General features: G+C 36.4%; 1 protein-coding gene and 1 long non-coding RNA gene across 2 annotated transcripts; one reads left to right on the plus strand and one right to left on the minus strand.

The window, feature by feature from the left end:
- Nucleotides 1-5,832: 5,832 nt before the first annotated feature.
- Nucleotides 5,833-7,947, plus strand: LOC130590391 (uncharacterized). Its single transcript, XR_008968212.1, has 3 exons — nt 5,833-6,346; nt 6,965-7,021; nt 7,800-7,947. It is a non-coding gene; the product is annotated as an uncharacterized LOC130590391 (long non-coding RNA).
- Nucleotides 7,948-8,412: 465 nt separating this feature from the next.
- On the minus strand, nt 8,413-24,449 carry LOC104882957 (uncharacterized). Its single transcript, XM_010667394.4, has 7 exons — nt 24,043-24,449; nt 22,482-22,912; nt 21,241-21,642; nt 18,663-19,140; nt 11,178-11,746; nt 9,904-10,305; nt 8,413-9,090 (listed from the first exon to the last, which is right to left on the minus strand). Exons 1-7 carry the CDS (start codon nt 24,140-24,142, stop codon nt 8,596-8,598), a joined length of 2,877 nt encoding a protein of 958 aa, XP_010665696.1. The 5' UTR covers nt 24,143-24,449; the 3' UTR covers nt 8,413-8,595.
- Between the last annotated feature and the right edge of the window lie 855 nt (nt 24,450-25,304).

The following is a 25,304-nucleotide window of genomic DNA, read 5'->3' on the forward strand; positions in this document are numbered from 1 at the left end:
GGATATACCAGTTGAGGAAGAGGACCCTGCTGAGAATGAAGACCCTGTTGAGGATGAGAATCCTGTCAGGAGAGGATCCCATTGAGGCAGAGGATCCCATTGAGGAGGAGGATCCCATTGAGAGGAGGATCCCATTGAGGAGGAGGATCCCATTGAGGAGGAGGATCCCATCGAGGAAGAAGACCCCGAGGAAGACCTAGGACCCATACTAGAGGATATATTCTTTGAGGACGGCGAGCCTGAGGCAGATGAGATTGACCTTGATGGAGGGATGGAGGATTCTGGATCAGAGGATGAAGATCACCGTCTTGGCCCATAGTTCTTTTGAACATATATGTAGGATTAGGATTTTTGTTTTATTTTGATCGTTTTTGTTCATTTGTTATGTTAGGGATAATAAGGCTTGCATGCCGATTAGGGAGTAACATTATTTGATTTATATATATATATATAGTATTTCTTTACAAATATTTCATTCCCATTTTCAATAATAGTGCATATATTATCTTTTATTGTTAATTATGGCATCTTATTTTGGATGATTGTAATGCAAGTCAGTACAGACTTAAAGGTGTTCGCAATATATGTTATATGTTAAATGTGTATTCGTTGAATAAGTTAAAACAAAAATTATGTGTAAGTCACTGAAATAGCTACTATGTTAATTTCAGCGCAGAATGGTTCGATCGGGAGGCGCCCCTGACACCTCTCTTAACATCGAGCAATCGATACGTGACCTAGTACAGATTACAGCCAACTTAGCCCAAGGTCACAGCCGGGATGGGAACCTATCTGAAAAAGTGGCCCGTAGGAACCCACCTATACTAAATGGAAAAGGGGGACCTGAAGAGTTGGAAAACTGGGTTGGGGAATTTGATAAGCTTTTCTTCACCCTAACCTGTCCTGACGAGAAAACAGTGCCCTTAGCTAGTTACTATCTGCAGGGGGATGCCCATTTCTGGTGGACCCAGGCTAAGGACAACCTTCTAAGCCAACCGGGTTTCGGGTGGGAAACTTTTAAAAAGGCCCTAAGAGACAAGTACTACCCTCCGTATCTTAAGAAACAAAAAGCCCAAGAGTTCATGATGCTGGAACAAGGGACCATGTCGGTAGAGGAATATTACCGAAAATTTATTGAACTGATGAGGTTTGCCCCAGAGATTGCCCCTACTGAGGAGGCTAAAGCCTCACGTTTTGAATTGGGACTTACCCTTGACCTGCAGGGTAGACTGGGGGGAGATACATTCACCTCTCTGGACCAGTGTTTGGCAAAGCTGCCCACCTTTATGCTATCAGGAAAAGGGAGGAAGGGGTAAGCTGGCGAGAAACGTAAGGATAACCCAAACCCTGAGGGCCAAAGTTTGAGAAAAAGCACAACGGGAACCAGAATAATCAAAACCCTCAGAGAAATTTTGGTAAGGGACCCAACAATAACCCTAATCCCAACAACAACAACAACAACCGCAACAATAACACCAATAACCGCAGACCTGAGCGTGTATATCGGTGTAGAAAGTGCCCGAACAACCACCTGGTAAGGATTGTGAGGGTAACAAGGTTGAATGCCGGGAATGTGGGAAGATGGGGCATAGAGCCTATGAATGCTATTCGAAAAACAAGCTAAACCCCAATGGCCAAAGGAAGGGAACTATGGGGACAAGCCCCGAAACGGAAATGGTAACGGGAATGGTAACGGGGGAGGTAATTACAATGGGAATTCAACTATTCCAAGCCCGCTACCAATACCAGCAACCAAGTCTCTAATGTAACAATGCAACTAGTTCCCAAGATAAGGGCAAAGGGAAGCTGTACATGATGACGGCTAGTGAGAAGAGGCTCGTAGAGACGTTGTCACGGGTACATTTTCTATCAACTCCACTCCTGTTAAAGTTTTATTTGATTCTGGAGCATCCTTGTCATTTATTGCCCATGCAACTGTTAGAAATTTAACATTGGTCGAGTCTGAGTCGATTTCTATGCCTATAGTCATTCCATCTGGGGAGACTGTTAATTGTTCTAAAAGATTCCTAAAAGTGCCATTAAAGATAGGTGAGGGATACTTTCCCTCTGATCTGATAGAGTTTAACTTATCAAACCTAGATATCATTCTGGGGATGGATTGGCTTGGGAAGTACAGGGCTAAGATAGATTGCGATGCGCAAAAAGTAGAACTAAAGGACCCTTTGGGGAAAAGAGTGTCATATAGGAGGATACCTCGAGAACCAGGAATTAAAGTTATCAATGCGTTACAACTTAAGAACTACGTAGACAAGGGTTGGCCCCTATTTATGTGTTCAGTGAGAAGAGTGGAGGATGATCCGTTAAGGCCTGAAGATGTGCCCATAGTCCGGAATTCCAGGATGTCTTTCCTGAGGAAATACCTGGTATGCCTCCAAGGAGAGATGTAGAGTTCACCGTTGACCTAGTACCTGGGACTGGACCCATTTCGAAAGCCCCGTATCGGATGGCTCCGGCAGAAATGAATGAGTTAAAGAACCAGTTAGAGGAACTTCTAGAAAAGGGTATATTAGACCTAGCATGTCGCCATGGGGAGCACCCGTCCTATTTGTGAAAAAGAAGGATGGTAGCTTGAGGTTATGTATAGACTACCGGGAGTTGAACAATGTCACTGTGAAAAACAAGTATCCATTACCTAGGATTGATGATTTGTTCGACCAACTTCAGGGTGCGGGAATGTTCTCCAAAATGACTTAAGGTCTGGTTACCATCAGTTGAGGATTGTTGATCATGATATACCTAAGACTGCCTTTCGAACCAGATATGGCCACTATGAGTTTACGGTTATGCCTTTTGGGTTAACAATGCACCTGCAGTTTTCATGGACCTTATGAATAGAATTTTCCGACCCTACCTAGACAAATTCGTCGTAGTTCATAGACGATATCCTGATCTATTCTAAGAACAAGGAGGAACATGAGGATCATTTGAGGTCATTTTGCAGACACTTAGGGACAACCAACTTATGCAAAGTTTTCGAAATGTGAATTTTGGTTGGAAAGAGTGTCATTTTTGGGTCATTTTATCTCTAAGGAGGGTGTATCAGTCGATCCTGCGAAAATCAAAGCCGTGAGTGAATGGCCTACCCCAAAGAATGTCACGGATATACGAAGTTTCTTGGGTTTAGCCGGTTACTATAGGAGATTTGTGAAAGACTTCTCCAAAATAGCAAAACCTATGACAAACCTGATGAAGAAGGATTGTAGGTTTACCTGGAATGAAGACAGTGAGAAGGCCTTCCAAACACTCAAAGAGAGGTTAACCTCAGCCCCTGTCCTAACCTTGCCTAATGGGAACGAAGGATATGATGTGTATAGTGATGCATCCAAAAATGGGTTGGGTTGTGTTCTGATGCAAAACGGGAAAGTTATAGCTTATGCGTCCCGACAGTTGAAGCCATATGAAGTCAATTACCCAACACATGACCTAGAATTGGCCGCCATAGTATTTGCACTCAAAATCTGGAGACACTACCTCTATGGGGTAACCTGCCGTATCTTCACCGATCACAAAAGCCTTAAATATATCTTCACCCAGAAAGACCTCAACATGAGGCAGCGCAGATGGTTAGAGCTCATCAAGGACTATGACTTAGACATCCAATACCATGAGGGTAAAGCCAACGTTGTTGCTGATGCGTTAAGTCGCAAGTCTAGCCATAGCCTGAATACATTAGTCGTTGCCGACAAACTTTGTGAGGAATTCTCTAGACTTCAGATAGAAGTTGTTCATGAAGGGGAGGTAGAAAGATTGCTGAGTGCCCTAACCATCGAACCTAACTTCCTAGAAGAGATAAGGGCGAGTCAACCTGGGGATGTGAAACTTGAGCGAGTCAAGGCAAAGCTTAAGGAGGGCAAAGCAGAGGGGTTTGCGATCCATGAGGATGGGAGCATACGATATAAGGGTAGGTGGTGCGTGCCACAAAAGTGTGAAGAGCTGAAACAAAAGATAATGAGCGAGGGTCATAACACGACGTATTCTGTCCACCCAGGGGGAGATAAGTTGTATAAGGACCTCAAGAAGATGTTTTGGTGGCCTGGTATGAAGAGAGCAGTAGCTGAGTTTGTTTCCAAATGCTTAACATGCCAGAAAGTCAAAAGTGAACACAAGAGACCTCAGGGAAAGATTCAACCTTTAGACATTCCGACTGGAAATGGGACTCGATATCCATGGACTTCGTTGTCGCCTTACCTAGGAGTCGGGGAGGCAATAATACCATTTGGGTGATAGTGGATAGACTAACCAAGACAGCAAGGTTCATACCTATGAAAGATACGTGGAGTATGGAAGCCTTAGCCAAGGCTTATGTGAAAAATGTCATTCGATTGCATGGAGTACCCACAAGTATAGTATCAGATCGAGACTCTCGATTCCTGTCGAATTTCTGGAAAAAGGTCCAGGAAGCATTTGGTAGTGAGCTATTAATGAGTACAGCCTTTCACCCAGCTACCGATGGTCAAACAGAACGAACTATTCAGACCTTAGAGGACATGTTGCGAGCATGTGCTTTAGAATACCAAGGGTCATGGGAAGACCATTTGGACCTCATAGAATTCTCATACAACAACAGCTACCATGCTAGTATTAAGATGGCACCATTTGAAGCGTTGTACGGGAGAAAGTGTCGTAGCCCTTTGTGTTGGAACGACATCAGTGAGACTGTAGTGTTAGGACCTGATATGATTCAAGAGACGATGGATCAAGTGCGAGTCATTCAAGAAAAGATTAAGACTGCACAGGACAGGCAAAAATCCTATGCGGACCAGAAGCGAAGGGACGAAAATTTCGAAGTTGGGGAAAAAGTGTTGCTTAAGGTGCCCCAATGAAAGGAGTGATGCGATTCGGGAAAAAGGGGAAGCTAAGCCCTAAGTTCATAGGACCCTATGAGATACTGGCGAGGGTAGGGAAAGTTGCTTATCGCCTGGATTTACCCAACGACCTAGAAAGGGTCCATAACGTGTTTCACGTATCCCAACTCCGGAGATACGTACCTGATGCGTCACATGTCCTTGAACCTGAAAACGTAGAGATAGACGAAACTTTGTCCTATGAGGAGAAACCTGTCCAGATCCTAGACCGCAAAGTGCGAAGTACGAGGAATAAGGACGTCAGAATTGTCAAGGTGTTGTGGAGAAATCAAACTACCGAGGAAGCCACATGGGAAGCCGAAGATGCAATGCGTCTGAAGTACCCTGAGCTTTTCCAAGAGGTACGTGAGTTACGGGGACGTAACTTTTCTTTTAAGGGGGGAAGAATGCGATAGAATTTCGCGCTTTCACCCTAAAGTATGTTAATTATGTTGATTATGTTAGTTATATGCTAGTTATGTGTGAAAATTGCTTATCTATTGTGTGAACGTTAGAAAACGCTTGTGAAATTTGGGACTTAGAAGTGCAAAAGATCGTCGTTAAGACGGGCTACCTCAAAGTTTCGGGACGAAACTTCTTTTAAGGGGGGAAGCCTGTAATACTCCGTATTTTTAATACTAATTTCGTACTAATTAAGAAAATATAAAGAATTAATAAAAAGGTATTTTAATTTATTTACAAGTTAATAGGAATAAATTATTAGTAATATGAATTTGTTAGGAATTTCCGGAATTTTAAAAGAGTAACCTAATCGACCTAGGGTTACTACCTTTTGAAGGGAGTATAAAAAGAAAAGAAGATGGAATTTCAGAAAAAACCCTAAACCTTCTTCTCCTCTCTCCCAGCCGACTTTCTTCTCCTCCACTCTCCTTGCCGATCTTCCCTTGTCTTCTCTCTCTCTCGAATTTTATCTCTCTTCCTCAGCCGATTTCTCTCTCTCCCTCTCTCTCAGAGTTTTCTTTCTCTTTATCTCGGACCTCTTTCTCTCTCGCTGTTCTCCCTCTTTCGGGATTTCTCTCCTTGTGTTCTTCGTCTCCCTCGCCGTGTTGGTGCGAAGGGTGTTCGTGGTTCGAGTGCGCAGGCGAGGAGGGTCGAGATTCGGTGCGAGCCGGTCGCGAAAGAGTGGTTCGAAGGTTTTGTGTGGTTCGAACGGTGCGCAGGCGTCGAGGGTTGAAAGCTTGCGCGAGTTCGTCGAAGGGGTCGAGTTGTGCGCGAAGGTGTTCGAGGGTAGTGCGCCAAGCTGAGGTGAGGGTGCGCGAGAAATCGCGTCGTGCGAGTGTAGCTGCGCGACAGGTTGCGAGAAGGTTTGTGTGAGCGTGGTTCCGCGTCGTGCGAGCGTGGTGGCGCGACGGATCTGGGTCGCGCAAGGGGGTTTGGGCGACGGAAACCGGTTTCGGTGTTGTGCGCGTGTGTGGTGCGGTTTTCGGTCGCCGGAATTCTTTCGCCGGCGATTTCTAACGGTATAATTTTGTACTTAACTTAGTATGTCAGTTTATTAATTATTCTTATATTTACTGTTTCGTAGTTAAGAAAGGTTTGTAATTATTAATTAATAATTAGAGTTGTGTAATAATTTATTAGATTGTTAACTAATTAAGTTATTGTTCTGTTTTAAGTATAAATTCTGGTTAGGTTTGTAATTGGAATAAGTTGGAAGTAGGAAAAGTGTGCCTTATTATTAGTTACATTATTGTCGTTTCATGAGTAACCTGTTTCATGGAACTTACCTTTGGACATGGAACTTACTTTGGACATATGACTTACTTTGGACATATGACTTACTTTGGACATATGACTTACCTTGGACATATGACTTGACTTTGGACATAAGACAGGCTGGACTTATGACATTTTGGATTGGTAAAATAGTGGACTAATGTTACTAAATAACTTAGTTATTCACTAATTCTGACTTCTAAAAGACGTTAAATTCACTAGATTAGAATTATAACGAAAGTTCTAGAATAGGGTTTTAACTATTGCGTAATTCGAATCGATAGATCGTTATGGTCTTAGTACGTAGTAGTTGTTAGTGTTATCAAGGACGTAACACTAAAGCTTTGTTTTTAACGATTTAGGTCCCAATTTCATAAGCGGCTCGTTCTATTAAGTCAGCGAAAATTCTCCGTTACAAGGTACGTACGCGTACCAGTTTACTTTCAAAGCTTAGTATCATGTTTAGGTTGCAGTTCATGTTATTGGAACCTAGTACCATGATAGGGAACATTGATTGTGATTGTTTGGTTAGACGTTATAACGTGAAATCAATATGATGCATTGAAATATGTTGCATTGAAATGCGAAGTTCTATCGTAGTGTAACATCAGCATTATTAATCTGATCTATAGAGTAACAAGAGTGTTACTAGGGATAAGATTGAGTTTGGTAATTAAGAGAGTATGTAAATGACTCCTTAAAGTTATAAAAGAATGATTGGTAATAAAAGAGATTATGGCGATACTTGTAGTTGGACTCCCTACAAGTATAGAACAATGGGGGAGTGTAGGACTTGTCCTACACTCCTACGCAGGCCTACTGTGACGACAGTAGTGTCCTTATATTTGATAACTCAAGTAGGCGGAAGGTTCCGTTCGATCTTGGGGGTATGCATACTAAGGTGATGGGTGTGAGACGGAACAAAACCGTATTTGCATTTCATCTAATAGACCAAGTTGTCTATTAAGGATTCAGTAGCCCGTATGATTCTAGTAAGATGACGGTGCCCGTTCGATGCCAAATAATGAAAGATTAAAGGATGTGAGATAACGTAGGTTCATATAACAGTTGTAATGTATGCTTCATTTATATTCATATGGTTTTCATGGTTCATTACGTACTCAGCATAGCTGACCCTGTGTGTTATTATGTGTTTGTTGTCCTGTGATGAACTATTGATACTTCAATGGGGAGCAGACTAGGTGAGCTGGTGCTGCTGCATGACATCAAGCATATGGGGGCTAGACTGTAGTTTGAAGTTAACTTTTAGTTTGATCATTATTGAATTTTATAGAACATTATTACATGGTTTGAGTTTGAATAAAGAGGGGTCATCTATGATTCCCGAGTTGTAATTACATTTTCTATTCCGCTGCAATTTGGTTTGAGACAATGAATTTGAGTTACCGTATTTCTAATTATGCCTTGCGTTCCATCGCGGCGGTAACACTCCCAAAGTCGATGCGACGTAGCATTAGACGTGTATGGATTTTGGGGGTGTTACAGATACCAATAGGCAATCTATCGATATATAGAGTCTCCTAGCCCTTCCAAGACAAAGCAAAAAGGGAAAAAAAGGTTTACAATTTACATGCTTACTAGTTATTACATGATTGAAGTTAAAAACACTAATCAACACCAACATAGTTAAAAGTTTAAGACACTAAACAATATCAACATAGTTTGAAGTTTAATACACGAATCAACATCAAGTTAGTAGTTTTGCTTTTTCTAAAGAACCAACCTCAAATTTGACAAAACATGAAAAAGGATAACGAGCATTAAAAATCAAACAATTAACAAATAACAAATTAATATTTGCTTTAAAATGTGAATAGCATTACAAGAAGTACATTTACAATTTGACTAAGACATTATTCAAATAATTAGAATATTCCACAACAAAAACCCAAGCAAAATAATATAACATCACAATTCACAATAATGTTCATACATGGAACAACATTTCAATCAAATGTGCGAAAAGAACAATCTACTTGAGGGTGCCCAACCATGCAGGCGGAACCATTCCAGTTTGTTCTTGAACTGTAGAGAACAGTGGCGGCAATGTCCGATAAATATTAGCGACCTCCGCCATTGCAGTGCCACCAGCCACCTCACCACCACTGCCACTACCGTTTGTCCACACACTAATCTTAGGTTGTAAGCCCTTGATAGCATCAGCATTGATCTTGGCAATGTCTTGGAACATGCCGTTATTGATCATCATGTAGTCCCTTAGTGCAACATAATTTCCCCCAAGCGCCTCTAATAAGGTGCGTATGTATGTGCCTTGTGCTTGAGCAAGTGCTAGTATTCCTTCGGCTTCTTTTTGTTTCGAATAAAGTTCAGCATCGGCTGTTTGTTGACGAGTATAAAATGATGCTTCAGCAAGTGCTTTTTGTGCTTCTGCTTCTTTTTCTTGCTTAAATAAAGTTGCTTCCGCTGCCTTTTGTTGTTGATACAACTCCCAATTTGCTTCTTGCACCTTTTTTATTCAATGGTAATTTATATAATTTTTATTCCATGATAAAAAGAATTTCACATGCCTTTTCAAATAAAAACAACTATAATCTCATTAAATAATCATGCACGTTTTCTCAAAAAATAAGCAACTCTTATTTTTTGTGTATCACGACAATGTAATAGAGCCACAACACATAAGATATGCTACCTCGAATTCTAAGCATGGCTCCTACTCCATCGTTTTTTTAATCTACACACTTTTTTTGGTATGTTTTCTTGATCTATACGTTGTAGCTTTTTCTATTTTTCGTAACATGTCCCCATCTACTTTATCCTTTTTTCCACCCATATCATCCACTTTTTGATATTTTAATTCGTCTTTTAGTTTCTCTCCCCCACTTTTCAATTTCTCTCTCATATTTTTTTAATTCCTCATTGGTTACTCCCACAAATTGAAGTGAGTAAACTTAAAAGAAATAAAAGAAGTATTTCAATCAATTCACGCAAACATATACAAATAAAAACAACTACCACTATACTAATAGAACTATAGAAGTACTATTTACTCAAGTTGTTAAGTTGATTACTATAGAAGTATGAAGTAAATGAGTAACCAAGTAATTAAGTGTTGGCCCAGTGATGATAGGGACTGGCTTTGGTAGGACGGACCCGTGTTCGAATCCCCGCAACACCCTTGGGAGAGGAATGGAACCTAACCACCCCGAACTTGGCCTCGATCCGGATGTAGCCCGAAAAGTGAATCGGGTGCAAACACCAAAAAAAAATGAAGTAAATGAGTAGATGTAAATATATGTAAAGCTAGTATAACACTAACCTTAGTCTCATATTCAACACTAGCTTTACTCAAGAACTCAGCCTTTAATTTTTCAGTTTGAGTCAAAGCATTCATCACTTCAACCTCTCTTTGCAACTCTGCTTCTCTGAGTTTGACAGCTTTGTCTGCTTCCACCTCAGCAACCTGTGCTTCTTTTGTCCAACCAGCTTTCTTCATTGCCAACTCAGCATTTGCTTTTGCCACCTCAGCCACTCTTTGATTATCATATATTTGCACTTCTGCTTCCACCTTTATCTCCTCCTTCTTTGCTTCTCCAATTCTTTGCACTGATATTATTTTCGTTTCTGCATCTATTTTTGCTGCATTTTGCAATGTCTGTCCACCCCTCAATTTTGCCCCTATCTCTCCCTTCTTCCTTGCTTCCGCAACATCCACCTTAGCCTAGTACATAGTATAAGATGTCAAAAACGTTATAACAACAAAAATTCTGAACTATAAGTATATTTCTTGGTTTATTTAGTGATAAATAGTAGTTGTCATTTACAATCTCAAGGTTGCGGTATCAAATATCACTAGCTAGGGCGTAGATGAATTTACGGGGTGAAGAACCCCTTGTTCTCCCCCTTCCTAAGGGACATTGCCTCTTAAGGTGGTACGAGTTAACTTGTGTAAAATTTGGTCAAGTAAGCAGGGGCGGAGCTACCCTTTGAGGTGTGGGGTCATTCGAGTACACTTAAATCTTGATTTGTTTATTTCTGGAAAAAATTGACTATTTACACCTACTAAAATAATAAAAAAAATATTTTACATCCATTAATATGTTATTCTGTATCCGCCACTGTCAATAAGACACTTGTCCATACCAATCAAAAAAACTGGGGAGCAACACACTCTGGGATGAGGGGCCAATTATATTATCGCTACCATTTTGTTAGGCATCGTAAGATAATGTGCGTCAATGGAGCAATATATGCCAATTAACCATATTACATGTTTGTGAATCATCTTAGTATGTACTAGTACTAATGTACTTCTGTAATTACATTAGGCAACTAGGCAAGGCGAGTTAGATGCATGAGATGTCCGAATGATCCATTAGGAGAAAGATCTATAAGTGAGTTATCTTTGACTTTCACATTAATTATTATGAATTTACATGATCTTATATATAGTAACATTTCTTCTTACATAAATTTGTGGGAAAAAGATGTGATCCATATTTAACAAATTTGATACATCTTATATTGGACGAAGTATTAGCATAATTTTCAAAATTGATAAATAAAGAAAAACAAGAAGAACCATTTACAAACCTGATTAGCAGCCTCCATTTGAGTCTTTTGTCCCAAATAAGAAAAATACTCATGGCCAGGAATATCAACCAATTGTTTGATGTTAGCATTATAAATAACAAGCCCAAATTGGTTAAGTTCAAGTTGCACCTTCTCAAAAACTTCTTGCTTAAACTTCTTAGCACCACTAAAAACCTCCTCCATAGTCATGGAGGCTACCAAAACTCGTGTCTCGCCCTCGATCACACCTTGAACAAGCTCCTCTACAAGGTGGGATAGCTTATCATGGCGAGCAATAAGCTTGGCATACTTAACCAGGGATTCGTCGTCGTCGGCCCTAGGCCCTATGGTGAAGACCGCTGGAAGGATGAATGGCAGCTTCTCCGAGCTCATGGCCTGCACCTCGAAGGTGTAGTTGACTGGAGAGATGTCGAACTTGGTGCATGATTGCCCTGGTAGAACCCATGCCTTCTTGGCTAGCTTTATGTCTTTGATGCCTACACCGGTTATTACTAAGTATTCTGATGCGTTAGCTACTCTGAACATCATTTTTCCGCGGTTTTTTCTATGATGTGCCCTTGTATTTTTGTACGTAGAGGTTTTATAATTTTATAGATAGATGGATGAAAAATAAGTTAGGGGTGCAACAATTGAGATAATTTGGGTGCGATCTTGATATATGAATGTTTTTTTTCCTTTAGATAGGTAAAAGAATTACTTGAATTAAAACCAAATAGTTGTTGTACACCCTTAGAAGTGAGGGAATGAAAGAAGAGAATAGAACTATTTGATTTATAGGGCCTTTGCTTATTTAGATAAGAATATAATAGACCATAGAAAATGTAAACTTATTGCTTTGTCAATTATTCGCACGTAGATTTTCATTGCTTTTGTGGTTTACTTTGACCACCAATTATAAACTCAATAAACCAAGCGGGCAAGTACCTTGTTGTTTCAAGAACTTTCATCAAATGGAGTATATATTTTCTCCCATTGTAAATAGAGGCCGGAACTGTTAAATATCAATTTGGAATAGTCCACTTTACAGTATCGTAACTAGTTATTAGGCTCGGGCTATGTCTCGGGTAAGAAAAAAATTCATTTTATTAATATAATACAATTATGATAATAATACTAAATACAACTTAGTATAGTGGTTAAGACTTTAGATATGTACTTGAGGTCCCAGGATCAAACTCTTATACTACACAATTTTTAATTTTTTTTATTGTACGTGGATTACATAAACTAAAACTCCCTAGGGCTCCGCCATGTGGCACAGTTTCTTGTTTATGCACGTCTTTAATATATCTCTATTATATAAGCCAAGGGAGGAGGTGTGGTGTCCTCTTTTGAAGTGACTAGAATACCCTCTAATAATTTAAAACAATGTTTCTCTAATGAGAAATCAATGAAACTTGCCATATGAGTAGGTCAAAAATAGAATATGCAATACCATTGATAACTTGACAAACTAGATTAACACAATCAATTCAGGAAACCATCAATTAGAATCTTCAACCAAAAAAAGGTTTGCAATATATCATGATAACATAATATTTCATATTTATAAATTTCAAACAATATAGTTTATTAACATTTATAATTGTTAAGAACTATACTAAAGTCGTAAGACGAAATTGTTAAATCATCTACCAAATTTTTCAATGATAGTGTTAAACAATTAAAAATCATTCACCTTTAATTTAAAAAGATAATAACATCTACAAAAGAACCTTAATAATTTACATCACTACCAAAATAATTTTAGATAAAGAAAATGTCCATTTATATATACCTACCTAAGATTGTCACGCACGCATCGCGTGCATATGCAACTAGTTTGTATAGATAAGAGGAGTAGCCTTTTAGCTTTTGAAAGTGATAGAAGTAACTTATTTAAAACCTTGAATGTAGAAAAGTTATACGTACAAAAAGTTATGACTGACGATCTGATGAAGGATGAACTCCATTAAAAGGATGAAGTATAATATACATAATATTCGTCTGACTTCTTAGATTTCAAGAGTACCAAATATCACAAGAAATTTAGAATTATGACAGTTTGAAATCAGAAAATTGCTAGGCAACTTCTTTGAAGTCTTGCCATCCTTTCTCAGCTTTTACAATGCTATCAACACTTTAAGACAATCTAAATTATCAAGTACAACACATTTTCCATATACTTTCATCAACTATAGGTAATAGCTCTTTAATATTAGATGCATTGTATACAACAAACTAAATTAGTCCTAACAAATCTCATAATAACATTGTATTGGGGTAACTAACTAACTATATTATTGTGATGTTTATGATAACACCTATGAAACGATGAATATGTTCCACATTTCGTTAAATTCAACCTCAATGACAAAAACCTAGTCCATCGTTCTAATAGTCATATTATTTATTCTTATACGAAGTCTTCGCTACAAACACTTGTTGCGCAAGCAAGTGAAATATTAATTAATAAGGGCCCATTCGGTATTGATGTAATTTTTGGTTTTTTTGCTTTTAAAGTTATATGATATATGTCCTATATATAATGAATAAAAAATAAGTCAAATTTATTGGAAACATGATGATTTTGAAAACTAGCAACTAAAATGAAAATCATTTTTTCTGGTTTCCTGTTTTTGGTTTCTCATTTTCAAAAAAACTGAAAACTGAAAATAAAAAACGATAACGGACAGTCCCTAAGTAATTGGTTTTTTGATTTTATATGATGATATGTAGTTGAAATGTTGAATAATAGCGCCAGCGTCGTCATAATGGCCTAGTCATCTAATGAGACACTACTACTATTCATAATTTTTGTTAGTCAAACCAAATTTTGTAACAGCTAAAACTATCTGTGTGATGTTCATCTACTACTAATTTGGGGTTGACGTGGTACTATTGATTTAGCTTACCTTAGTATTCCTTCGAGCAATTGTTACACAGTCTGAGAACTAAGTCAATCTTAGCTTAATTCAGGAACTGCAGGTTTTCATATTGAAGATGGTAGAAATTGAATCTGTTGTGATAGATGCAATTAACGAACAATCAACACAAGAATTAACATGGTTCACTAACAATGTGTTAGCTACGTTCACAGGCAGATGAGAAACGATTTTATTAGGTTTAGAAGAGAGCACAGATTACAAAATACCGAGATAGGGTTTATATAGACCCTCGTGCTAGGTTAATCCTAGCGCCTAATAAATAATTCAAGGCATAATTCAACAGAATCTCTCCACTACATCAACCCAAATTGGAGAGTAGTACATATTCCCGTTTGAAGATATTTGATTTGTCGGAATATATGGTATATGATTATCCTACAACACAAGCTAAAAAAATTAATCTTTTGTCAATTTCGAGATTACGAAAGAGTTAAGATTAGAGGTGACAGCTTAGATGAGTTTTGATTTGGTTAAATCCAATTGAAGTCATATTAGGGTAATGAGTTATTTGATTCAGTCGAGTTCATTCTGAGGTTATCCATATACGAATATATTAGCAATTTAATTTCTATGGAAGGAAATCAATACTACTTATGCTAATTTCAGTCTTGGTTCGAATAAGATTTAATTTGGTTCACACCTTGATCTATCTTGGATACTTGTTGGTACAATATAGAAATGGGAATAATCACTTTGGATAATAGGAGTATATATAGGATATTAGCTACTCGATTTTTCGTGTAACGTATTACAAGCTCAAATGATGGCGCGACATTATTAGTAATTCTATATATATGTTATCGCAATAAAACAAGTTACTTTCTAGAGTAAAATTTTCCCCTAAATGACAAAGGTAGCAAATTGACTTTGATGGTGAGTCGAGTTGCCAAATGAAATAAGTTATGCAACTAACATGTAGTTGTATGTGGAATTGTATGCAATAGTGCACAACTTCGGTCAATAGAATGATGATTAACATTAGATTAGACTATGATTATAATATACTCAAGTCAATTGACCACCAACTCGGCATAAAATTAAAACCGGGCATATTTCCCTAAACTTATATATTGTCAAATACTCAAATGTCAGAATTAAATATTTAAAGTAAGCTGATCAAGCAAAGAGGCAGCCAGGGATTGGTGAATTACGTTAGATAATATTAGTCGGAATTCGGATATATCAATATTAAGCAACTAAAAGTTGACAAAAAGAAACTCTAAAAATCAGTCATACAAACATTGTTGTTAGAGGATATTGGACCGTATCAATGGGCAAGACCCATTAGGTTAAATTTATTAGGTTAAGTTTAGGTTATGTTCTATATATAAGTAATGTAATTGTAGTTATCAAAGGCACAATAATACAACATCTCTTCTCTCTAATTTAACATGGTATCAGATTAGGTTTCGATCCTAGGGTTCATTATTTTTCCCATCTCTCACCGCCGGTGGGTGGTTGATTTCTTGACACCCACCGGCCGATATATGTTTTTTTTTCCAAATCTTCTTATCCCTCCACAGAAGTATATCCGCAGGTTTCTCACCACCAAGAACCTTGTGAACCGGCTTATCTCTACCAAAAAGACGATAAATCTTTAATTTCAAAGAAGAAGGTGCAGGTTTATCGTCATCGGAATCAGAAGAAGAATCATGATGACGAATTTTATTATTCTTCTTTTCTTCAAAAATTTGGTGTTTTTTTTTGTTTGGTATTATGTTCAGATCTGTTTCAAAACAGATCAGTTTCTTTCAAACTGTCGATGATGTTCATTCCATCGAAAATTTGTTCTTTTGTTTCTGTGATGATGATCATTCCATCACAACTTTCACAAAAAATTGGTTCTTTGGTCTCAATTTCAGATCTGCTTCAAAACAGATTGTGAGACATGTTTTTGACTCTCCGTGTGTCGTGAGACACGGTTTATGGGTTCTCCTTGTACCTTGAGACGAGGTTATGTTCATTGAAAAATTGCAGATCTGAAGAATTGAAGAATTTGAGTTCGGTTTTATTTTTATTGATGTTTTTTTATTGTTATTTGTCCAATTGTAACGTTCGTTTGACTGTCGTTACAATTGCGGGAGGGTGTTAGAAGATATTGGACCGTATCTATGGGCAAGGCCCATTAGGTTAAATTTATTAGGTTAAGTGAGGTTATGTTTTATATATAAGTAATGTAATTGTAGTTATCAAAGGCACAATAATACAACATCTCTTCTCTCTAATTTAACAATTGTACTACTACAAATATATACTTCCTCCGTTTAGAGATAGTTGCACCATTTCTATTTTGTGCACTATTCACATCTTACACTTAGATTGTCTTTGGTGATTTATATTGTAGGAAAAACATAGTCATGTGGGATCTTGTTAGATTTGTCTCGGTGTAAATTTTTTTAATATCAATTTTTTATAATTTTTACTTATTGATAATTAAAGATATTAATGGTTGAAATCATACATCGTCATGCGTGAAAAGTAGAAACGGTGCAACTATTTCTAAACGGAGGAAGTATATGACAATACATTTGTACACATATAATGATATAATCCTGTGTGCAATGTCTGAGCCCCTCGCTTAAGTTAAAGAGGGTATTGATATGTATGTCTTGCCGAAGGGACAAGAGACATTCTTGATGCTTGTAACTCAGGAGTTGGGCTCCTTCCTTCACTACTGCTGAGGTGGCAGTTAGTTTTAATTCAGTTAGAGTTTATTAGATGTTAGTTACTTAGCTTCTTGATTACACTTTGTAAACCCTCTTGTATATATAGATTCTTTTAGGTTGTAATTCATTTTAAGCTTTTGATGAAATAATATTCTAGAGATTTTTCTCTCTTTTCTCTAAGATAATATCAATTATCTCTTCATGATATCAGAGCTAAAAGCCTAAAATTGATTGAATTCTTCGATTTTTGATGATTATATTCAATCAAAGATTGCTTCTAGAAATTTTATATTTCTTTGATCTGAATCAACAATTTCAGATGTTTTTCTTCAAATCTTGTGGTTCTTTTGTTCAAAATCAATAATCTAAGTTGATTTTCTTCAGATTTCATTCTACATATTGTGAATTTTGCATTTCTTGATTCCGAAAATGACAGAAGGTTCTCAAAATTATGTTTCTCAACCTCAGAAAACTCTTATAGGATATACTGATAAATATTTTCTAGGATCATAAGATCAACATCTTGGTACTCATAAGCTTAATGGCGACAATTTCCTCACCTGGAATCGTGGAATTAGATCAGCTTTAGGAGCTAAGAACAAGCTAATATTCATAAATGGAAAGACTGTTAGACCTCCATCTGATTCAAAAAAAAATTATAGAAATGATTGAGAAATGATTACATGATTCAATCGTGGTTATTGAATTCGGTGGATAAGGTGATTGTTGATGGCTTTATTCTACAACAATCTGCAAATCAGTTGTATTAAGAAATCATTGAGATGTATGGACAATCTAATGCACCTCAATTGTTTGAATTACATAAACAACTCTCATCTATTTCACAAGGTTTTGATTCTATTGTGCAATATTATTCTAAACTGAAAAGATCCATTTATGGCCTAAAATAGACTTCCAGACAATGAAATTTAGAATTGACTAAATTTTTTCTTACACTTGATTTTAAACAGTCTATATGACTATTCTATGTTCACTTTGCAACATGAAGACGCCTATACTATTGTTGCGTGGCTTATATGGATGACCTTTTGGTAGCTAGGACACATATTTCTCAACTTCAACATTTGAAAGACAAGTTACATGCTGAATTTACAATTAGGTCCTCTCAAATACTTTTTAGGTATTAAAGCTACATGGGACAACTTTGTATTAATTACAGTGTGTTTTTCTGGACTTGCAACACAATATTCTTGCATTATTTTATTGTTGTTTCTTGTATTTACATTTTGATTTATTATTGTTGGCGGATACTCAATCAGGTTGACCAACGATCCTAATAGTTGTCAAATTTGAATTCCCCTTTCCACAAGTACAAAATGTTTCCATAATGCACGATCTTGAAATTCAAAACTCTAATCAACATCAACATAGTTTAAAGCTCGAGATACTAGCCAAAACCATAGTTTAAATTTCAAGATACCAACCAAAACCATAGTTTAAAGTTCAAAACACTAACCAAAATCACCTTTTGTATTCTTTTTTTAGATAGAACAAACATCAAGCTTGATGAACATGGAAAAACAACAACATATATGCAATCAAGCATCATTTAAACTGTGGAATTTGGAACCAACCATGTCTTGGCCTAGTGGTTTAGATTGAGGTACTGTGAATGATAGGTCATAAGTTCGAATCCCCACTCCCCTTCTTGTACTTTGTACTGCATTCATGGCTTATACAGATTAAAAAAAACTGTGGAATGTGGATGGCATTAATTATAATATGCTATCAACTTCACTAGTGCATTAACCAAATACTAATTAAGACTCCACAAATTAAACAAATCCCATAAAAATAGTATATAACCCATAAATAAGTAATAATGGTACAATAACTATCATCTCAATCGAATGTATTAGGATAATGAGTCTCCTTAACAGTGCCCAACCATGTAGGAGGGACCATGCCAGTTTGCTCTTGAACAGTCTTGAACAATGGCGGCAACGTTCGATATATATTAGCGACTTCTCCCATTGCAGTGCCACCATCACCGCCACCATTTGTCCACACGCTGATATTAGGTTGCAAGCCCTTAATAGCACCAGCATTGATCTTAGCAATGTCTTGAAACATGCCATTGTTAATCATCATGTAATCCCTTAATGCAACATAATTTCCACCAAGTGCCTCTAATAAGGTGCGCAAATATGTCCCTTGTGCATCAGCAAGTGCTAGTATACCTTCAGCTTCCTTTTCCTTTGTATAGAGCTCTGCATCAGTTGCTTGTTGACGAGTATAAAATGATGCTTTAGCAAGTGCTTTTTGTGCTTCTGCTTCTTTTTCTTGCTTGAATAGAGTTGCTTCCGCTACCTTTTGTTGTTGGTATAGCTCCCAATTTGCTTCTTGAACCTTTAATTGGTCAATGAAAATTTGTATGGTTTTGATTAATCAACCCCTTTATGAAAAGTCTATTACTCTAATTATGTTAGAACAACATTCTATCTATACAAATATATTAAAAGGCTGCGTAAACAAGAAATTGTGCCGCGTGGCACTCTCCCTAGGGAGTTTTAGTTCATGTAATCCATGTACAATAAAAAAATTTAGAACTTTCGTAGTATAGGATTTGATCTTGAGACCTCAAGTATGCATATTAAAGTCTTAACCACTAGGCTAAGTTGTATTTAGTGTTATTATCATAAAGCATTATATTAATAAATGAATTTTTTTTTTACTCGAGGCATAGCCCAAACCTAATAACTAGTTATAAAATTAAATCGTTACACCATTTAATTAGCATATATTGTACACATGCTGACACACATCAAAAGTTTGAGTTTTACCTTTTGTTTTTGGGTGCATGGAAATGAAACAAGTTTGACGCTTGTTTAGGGGTGTAAGTTATTTGGTTAAAAACCGAAAACCAAACCAAACCAAACCGAATTAGTAATTTGGTTTGGTTTTTTTGAAATTCGGTTTGGTTTGGATTCAAAAAAATTATTTTTTCGGTTTTTCGGTTTGGATTGGTTTTGGTTTTGGAAAACCGAAAAAACCGAAAAAAACCGAATTATCGTCACTTAACATACGAATTTTGTCTATTATTTTTTTGTGTTTCTTTTTTTAATATTAATTACGAAAATACAAAAATATTGTCACTTGAAATACAAATTATCAAAAAATTTGGTTTAAATTCGGTTTGGTTTTTATCTTGGTTTGATTTAATTTCATTTCGGTTTGGTTTGGATTTTGGAATATGAAAAAAAATTGGTTTGTTTTGGTTTGGATTTTGAAAGATAAAAAAAATCCTGTTTGGTTTGGTTTGGTTTGGTTTTTGATTTCATATTTTGGTTTGGTTTGGTTTGGATTGAGTCGAATTTCGGTTTGGATTTGGTTTGGAAATTTCAAAACCGAATTTATTTTGGTTTGGTTTGGTTTTGACCTTAAACCAAACCAAAAACCGAACTTACACCCCTACGCTTGTTAACTAGTCAAACTAATTAACACTAGCTAGTAGATAAACAAATATATGTTGCACATAATTTGCTACGATTTTTCTAAAAAGGAGGTAAAAAGTTCATAGATTTTTCTTTTGACACTATAACTAGCTATAACTAGGGCTGGCAATCAGGTCGGGTTGGGTCAGTTTCAGGTTGACCTGATTTGTATTTCAGGTCACTTACCCCTGACCCAAACCCGACCTGATTTATATTTCAGGTTGAAAACCTCAACCCAAACCCGACCTTATATTTTTCGGGTTGACCCGAAACCAACCAAAAATGACCTGAAATAAAAATCTAAATATCCAATGATAAAAAAATTGTCAACTTAATTCAGAACGGTAATGTACATGTAACATGTTTAAGTTTCAACATTCAAAGCCAAAATTTTCAAGTTGAAGTGAGTGGGCTTGTCCCAATATTATAACCTAACCAGCTAAGGGCTAACCTAACATAATATAAGTTATTTTTAAATCGGGTTATTTTCAGGTTCAAAAGGTCAACCTGAACCTAACCCATTATATTTTCAGGTCGGGTTGGGTCGACCCATTTTTTTTTCAGGTCGAAAATCTCAACCCAAACCCAAAATTTTCAGGTCAGTTTCAGGTCGGGTTATCTTATCAGGTTGAGTCAGTTTTTGCCAGCCCTAGCTATAACCTCATCAAATAATCATGCACGTTTTGGTTTTGAAGATAAGCAAATTTAATTTGTTGCAGTTTACTACAAAACCATTTTAAGAGCTACTACTTGAAAAAAAAAAAAAAAACACAAGGTTTAATGTAACACTAGCCAGTAGCCATGCATATATGCACATAAAACATAACTACAACTACTCCTAAACAAATACTCAGTTTACGATAAATTAGCATTATCATGGGAATGGATAATGATATTCTTCATAAATTTATACACGAATTCATTCTCATTATCATCATTTATAACCAACTACCAAACGAGTAAAGAAATAGTCAGATTGATACTTGGTACTGAGGTACTCAAGTTATGGAGTTACCTTAGTCTGATATTCAACACTAGCTTTACTCAAAAACTCAGCCTTCAACTTTTCAGTGTGAGTCAAAGCATTCATCATCTCAACCTTTCTTTGCAACTCTGCTTCTCTCAATTTGACTGCTTTTTCTGCTTCCACCTCAGCAACCTGGGAATCTTTTGTCCAACCAGCTTTCTTCATTGCCAACTCAGCATTTGCATCTGCCACCTCAGCGTCCCTTTGATTCTCATATATTTGCACCTCTGCTTTCACCTTTATCTCCTCCTTTTTTGATTCTGCAATTCTTTGCACTGACAAAATCTTTGTTTCTGCATCAATTTTTGCTGCATTTTGCAATGTTTGCCCTTTTCTCAATTTTTCTCCAATCTCTCCCTTCTTTTTTGCTTCCGCAACATCCACCTTAGCCTACATGTATCAATTAATTAATAAAGAAGGAAGGAAGTAAATTTCATAGTTTTTCTTCCACTTCTCTATTTTTTTGCTAGTCATCATTGTATACTTTTTGATCATTGACACTTTTTGATAAAGATTTACGAAAAGTTTATATAACAAAAGTATATACTTTTTCAGTTTTTTTTTCAAGTGCATCATTTTTTACTTTTACATTATTCACTCATTTTACTTTGATCTATTTTTTTTTTTTACTAATATCTAAAAACAAAATTCATCATATAAAATATTGTTGAATTTCTTTCAATGATTATTTTTATAATATCAACAATTTATAACTTTTACAAATACATAATTACAGATATTACCCACCAAAATTGTGTGTTGACAAGCGTAAGAGTCAAATTGTTACACTTATTCAGAAACGAAGTTTTTTTTTTTTTTTGACATCAAACAGAAACGAAGGTTAGCATACATTGAAATAAATCTTACAAATTCTATATGATATATTAGTGTTCTTATATACTTATATTACTATAAAAGTATGATCAGAATTAATAATTTTTAACATTAAATTGTAGAATTAAAAGATCAAAAAGAAGGGATCGGAGTAATAGTAATTTTTTTTTTTGTAAGATGAATAACCTCTAGGCCACCCTTGCACAGAGCCCAACCAGAGGCCCAGGTACTTGGAAAGAGGGAGAGTTGTAAGGGAAACTCTCCTTCAAGTGCCCTTCATTTGATGGGATTCGAATATATGACCTTAAGATCATGAGGTGGAATTCCTACCAAGTGAGCCGAGTAACAGCAAATGTAAATTGATGATTATATGAAAGACAAAAAAAACTCCAAACCTGATTAGCAGCCTCCATCTGAGTCTTCTGTCCCAAATAAGAAAAATACTCATGGCCAGGAATATCAACCAATTGTTTGATATTAGCATTATAAATAACAAGCCCAAACTGATTAAGTTCACGCTGCACTTTTTCAAAAACTTCCTCCTTAAACCTCTTAGCACCACTGAAAACCTCCTCCATAGTCATGGAGGCAGCCAACACTCGTGTTTCGCCCTCGATCACACCTTGAACAAGGTCTTCAACGTGGCGGGATTGCTTATCATAAGGAGCAATAAGCTTAGCATACTTAACCAGGCTATCGTGATCTTCGGACCTAGGCCCTATGGTGAACACTGCTGGCAGGATAAATGCCAGCTTCTCCGAACTCATGGCTTGAACCTCGAATGTGTAGTTCACTGGAGATATGTCGAATTTGGTGCATGATTGCCCTGGTATAATCAGTGGCGGAGCCACGTGGTAACAAGGGGTAGCACGTGCTACCCCTGTTTTTTCAAAAAAAAAAAAAAAAAAAAAATGAAAAAAATCCAAAAAAACCAGGAAAAACCTAAACTTTTCTCTGGGCCGTTTCATTTCACATCTTCACTCTCTCAAACTCAGTCACTCTTTCGGAGATCGACCGTCACCTCTCTCTCTCGGCTTGTTGGTCGTCGGTCCGTGCAAGTAGTGGTCGTCGGTGCGGTCGGTCGTCGCCTCCTCTCTCAGTTTCTGAGCAAAATTACCGGCGTCTCGACGAGGCCTCTTGGCATCTTTGACTTCAAATACTCGGCGAAGAACTGATTAATTGTTCTTCCGTTCTTCGCTGTTCTTCGCTCTTCTAGCCTCTTCGCCATCTTTGTCGTGTATCATCTTCGCTCTTTTATCTTCTTGTTCTTACTTCTTGTTAATTTTCTCATGTTTTAGTGTAAGTAGTAAGTTGGTGCTAAATTTATCTCTAGAAAAGTTTAATGCCTTTAGATCTTATGATTTTTGAGGTGGGTTTTTGGTGTTTTTTTTTTCGATTTTTGATTAATATATAATTATTGTTCATTGTAATTCAATTTTGCTTGTTCTTTTACTGTTTTAGTTAAATACCTCTTAAAATTGTTCTTTTACCTAAAAATTATAGTGTTGTGGGTTTGTGATGAGTTGTGAGATTCTTTTTTATTGTTCCATTGTTGAAATACAATGGGAGTAATAAAATACTAATTGAGATGATTAGTGAATTTTGTATTTGAATGTATGTAAAAACACGAAAAGAAAACAAGAGAATGATATGTGAAACTTTTTTTTTTCCCAAAAGGATACCTAACAAAAATTGAGTTAGTTCTAATCCAATCTTCCTCCTACAAAAAAAACCAAGAAAACGAGAATTTGCTCCTTCAGATGTAAAACTTGATGCCATTGTAAACTGGTTCTAAATTTTGAGAACTGAACCCTTTTTGTTTTTCTTGTATTTATATAAGTACTTTGAGGTTGTATGTGAACTATGTAACATTTTGTATTTAGTTATTTTGGCTATTTTTGGTATGCGATATTATTGCAAAATTACGCTACCCCTGACTCGGAATCCTGGATCCGCCCCTGGGTATAATCCATGCCTTCTTCGCGAGCTTTATGTCATGGATGCCTACACCGGTTATTACTAAGTATTCTGATGCGTTCGCTACTTTGTATATCATTTTAGTATGGTGTTTCTATGGTGTACCTCTGTGTTTTTCAGAATTTAACGAGGTTTTGAAGAGAAATGGCTAAAAAAAAGTTGGTTAAGGCCTTAAGGGATGCAACAATTTGGATTTATTTAGAGTTCAGTCTGATCTTTGGAACTTTTTTTTTTATCAAACAAGTAAAAGAATTACTTGGATCAAAATCAAATTGTTGCACACCCTTGGAAGTGGGAAATGAAAGAGATATAAGATTCAAAGTGGCCTTGGATGTTCAGATAAACTAGGGGTATTATAAATTACTAATTTATGTACTATAGTTGAAACAAAATAAAACGGTTTAGATTGGCTGATTCATCACAGAATTATTATATAGAAATAAAAAATGATAAAACGACGTAGTTTAGAAGAGGGTGCACCATGCTCTACATGCACTCCGTTAGTTGGTTGCATGTACTTATTTGCGGGAATAATTATTATATTCAAGCACCTGAGTTGTCTGTAAATGAAGGCTTGAACTGTTCAATGAGATGGGGTTGTTGTGACGTTTAGCAATTCCATTGCATTTTGTCTTCTTAGGAAAAAAAAAATAGAGGGATCATAGAACTTGTAAACTTATTGCTTTGATAGTAATTTGCACGTAGAATTACATTGTTTTTGGGGCAGACTTTGACTTAATTAAGCTCCTTGCGTTTGCATTTTGTTTACTACTAGAGTTTTTGTTATAAATAATACTCTTGTTTCTTTGTTTTGACTTCTTATACTTCTATTCTGTAAGAAATCGTTGGTACCAAAATTTTAGAAGAAGAAACCTATGAAATTTGATTTTAAGTAATTACTTGGCAACTTCTCTGCAGTATCATAATTATTTCTTGGCTTTTACGTATGCTGAAATAATTTAGGTCGTGTTATTTTCAACTAAATTTCGGAATTGAAACTTATCTAAATTTATAAATACTTACTAAAGGTTATCATAGAAGGTATGAGAGTTTTTTTATTTTACTAATTGAAATGTATTTGCACTTAGGCTCCGTTTGATAGGGTGTAAAATATTTTCCATGAAAATGAATTTTTCCTTTTTCTATCATTTTCCGTTGTTTGGCTTGGTAAGGGGTGTAAAATAAGTTTTCCATCAAGGGAGCACTAGGTGAAAATTATTTTCCTTTAAAAGAAGGAAAAA

This window comes from Beta vulgaris, chromosome 2, assembly GCF_026745355.1.
Source record: "Beta vulgaris subsp. vulgaris cultivar EL10 chromosome 2, EL10.2, whole genome shotgun sequence".
NCBI lineage: Eukaryota > Viridiplantae > Streptophyta > Magnoliopsida > Caryophyllales > Amaranthaceae > Beta > Beta vulgaris.

Coding starts and splice junctions, on each gene's coding strand:
- LOC104882957 (XM_010667394.4), bottom strand. CDS start 24,142: ATGATATACAAAGTAGCGAACGCATCAGAATACTTAGTAATAACCGGT. Junction 22,913..24,042: donor GGCATGGATTATACCCAGGG/GCGGATCCAGGA, acceptor TGATTATACCAG/GGCAATCATGCACCAAATTC. Junction 21,643..22,481: donor AGATGGAGGCTGCTAATCAG/GTTTGGAGTTTT, acceptor TGATACATGTAG/GCTAAGGTGGATGTTGCGGA.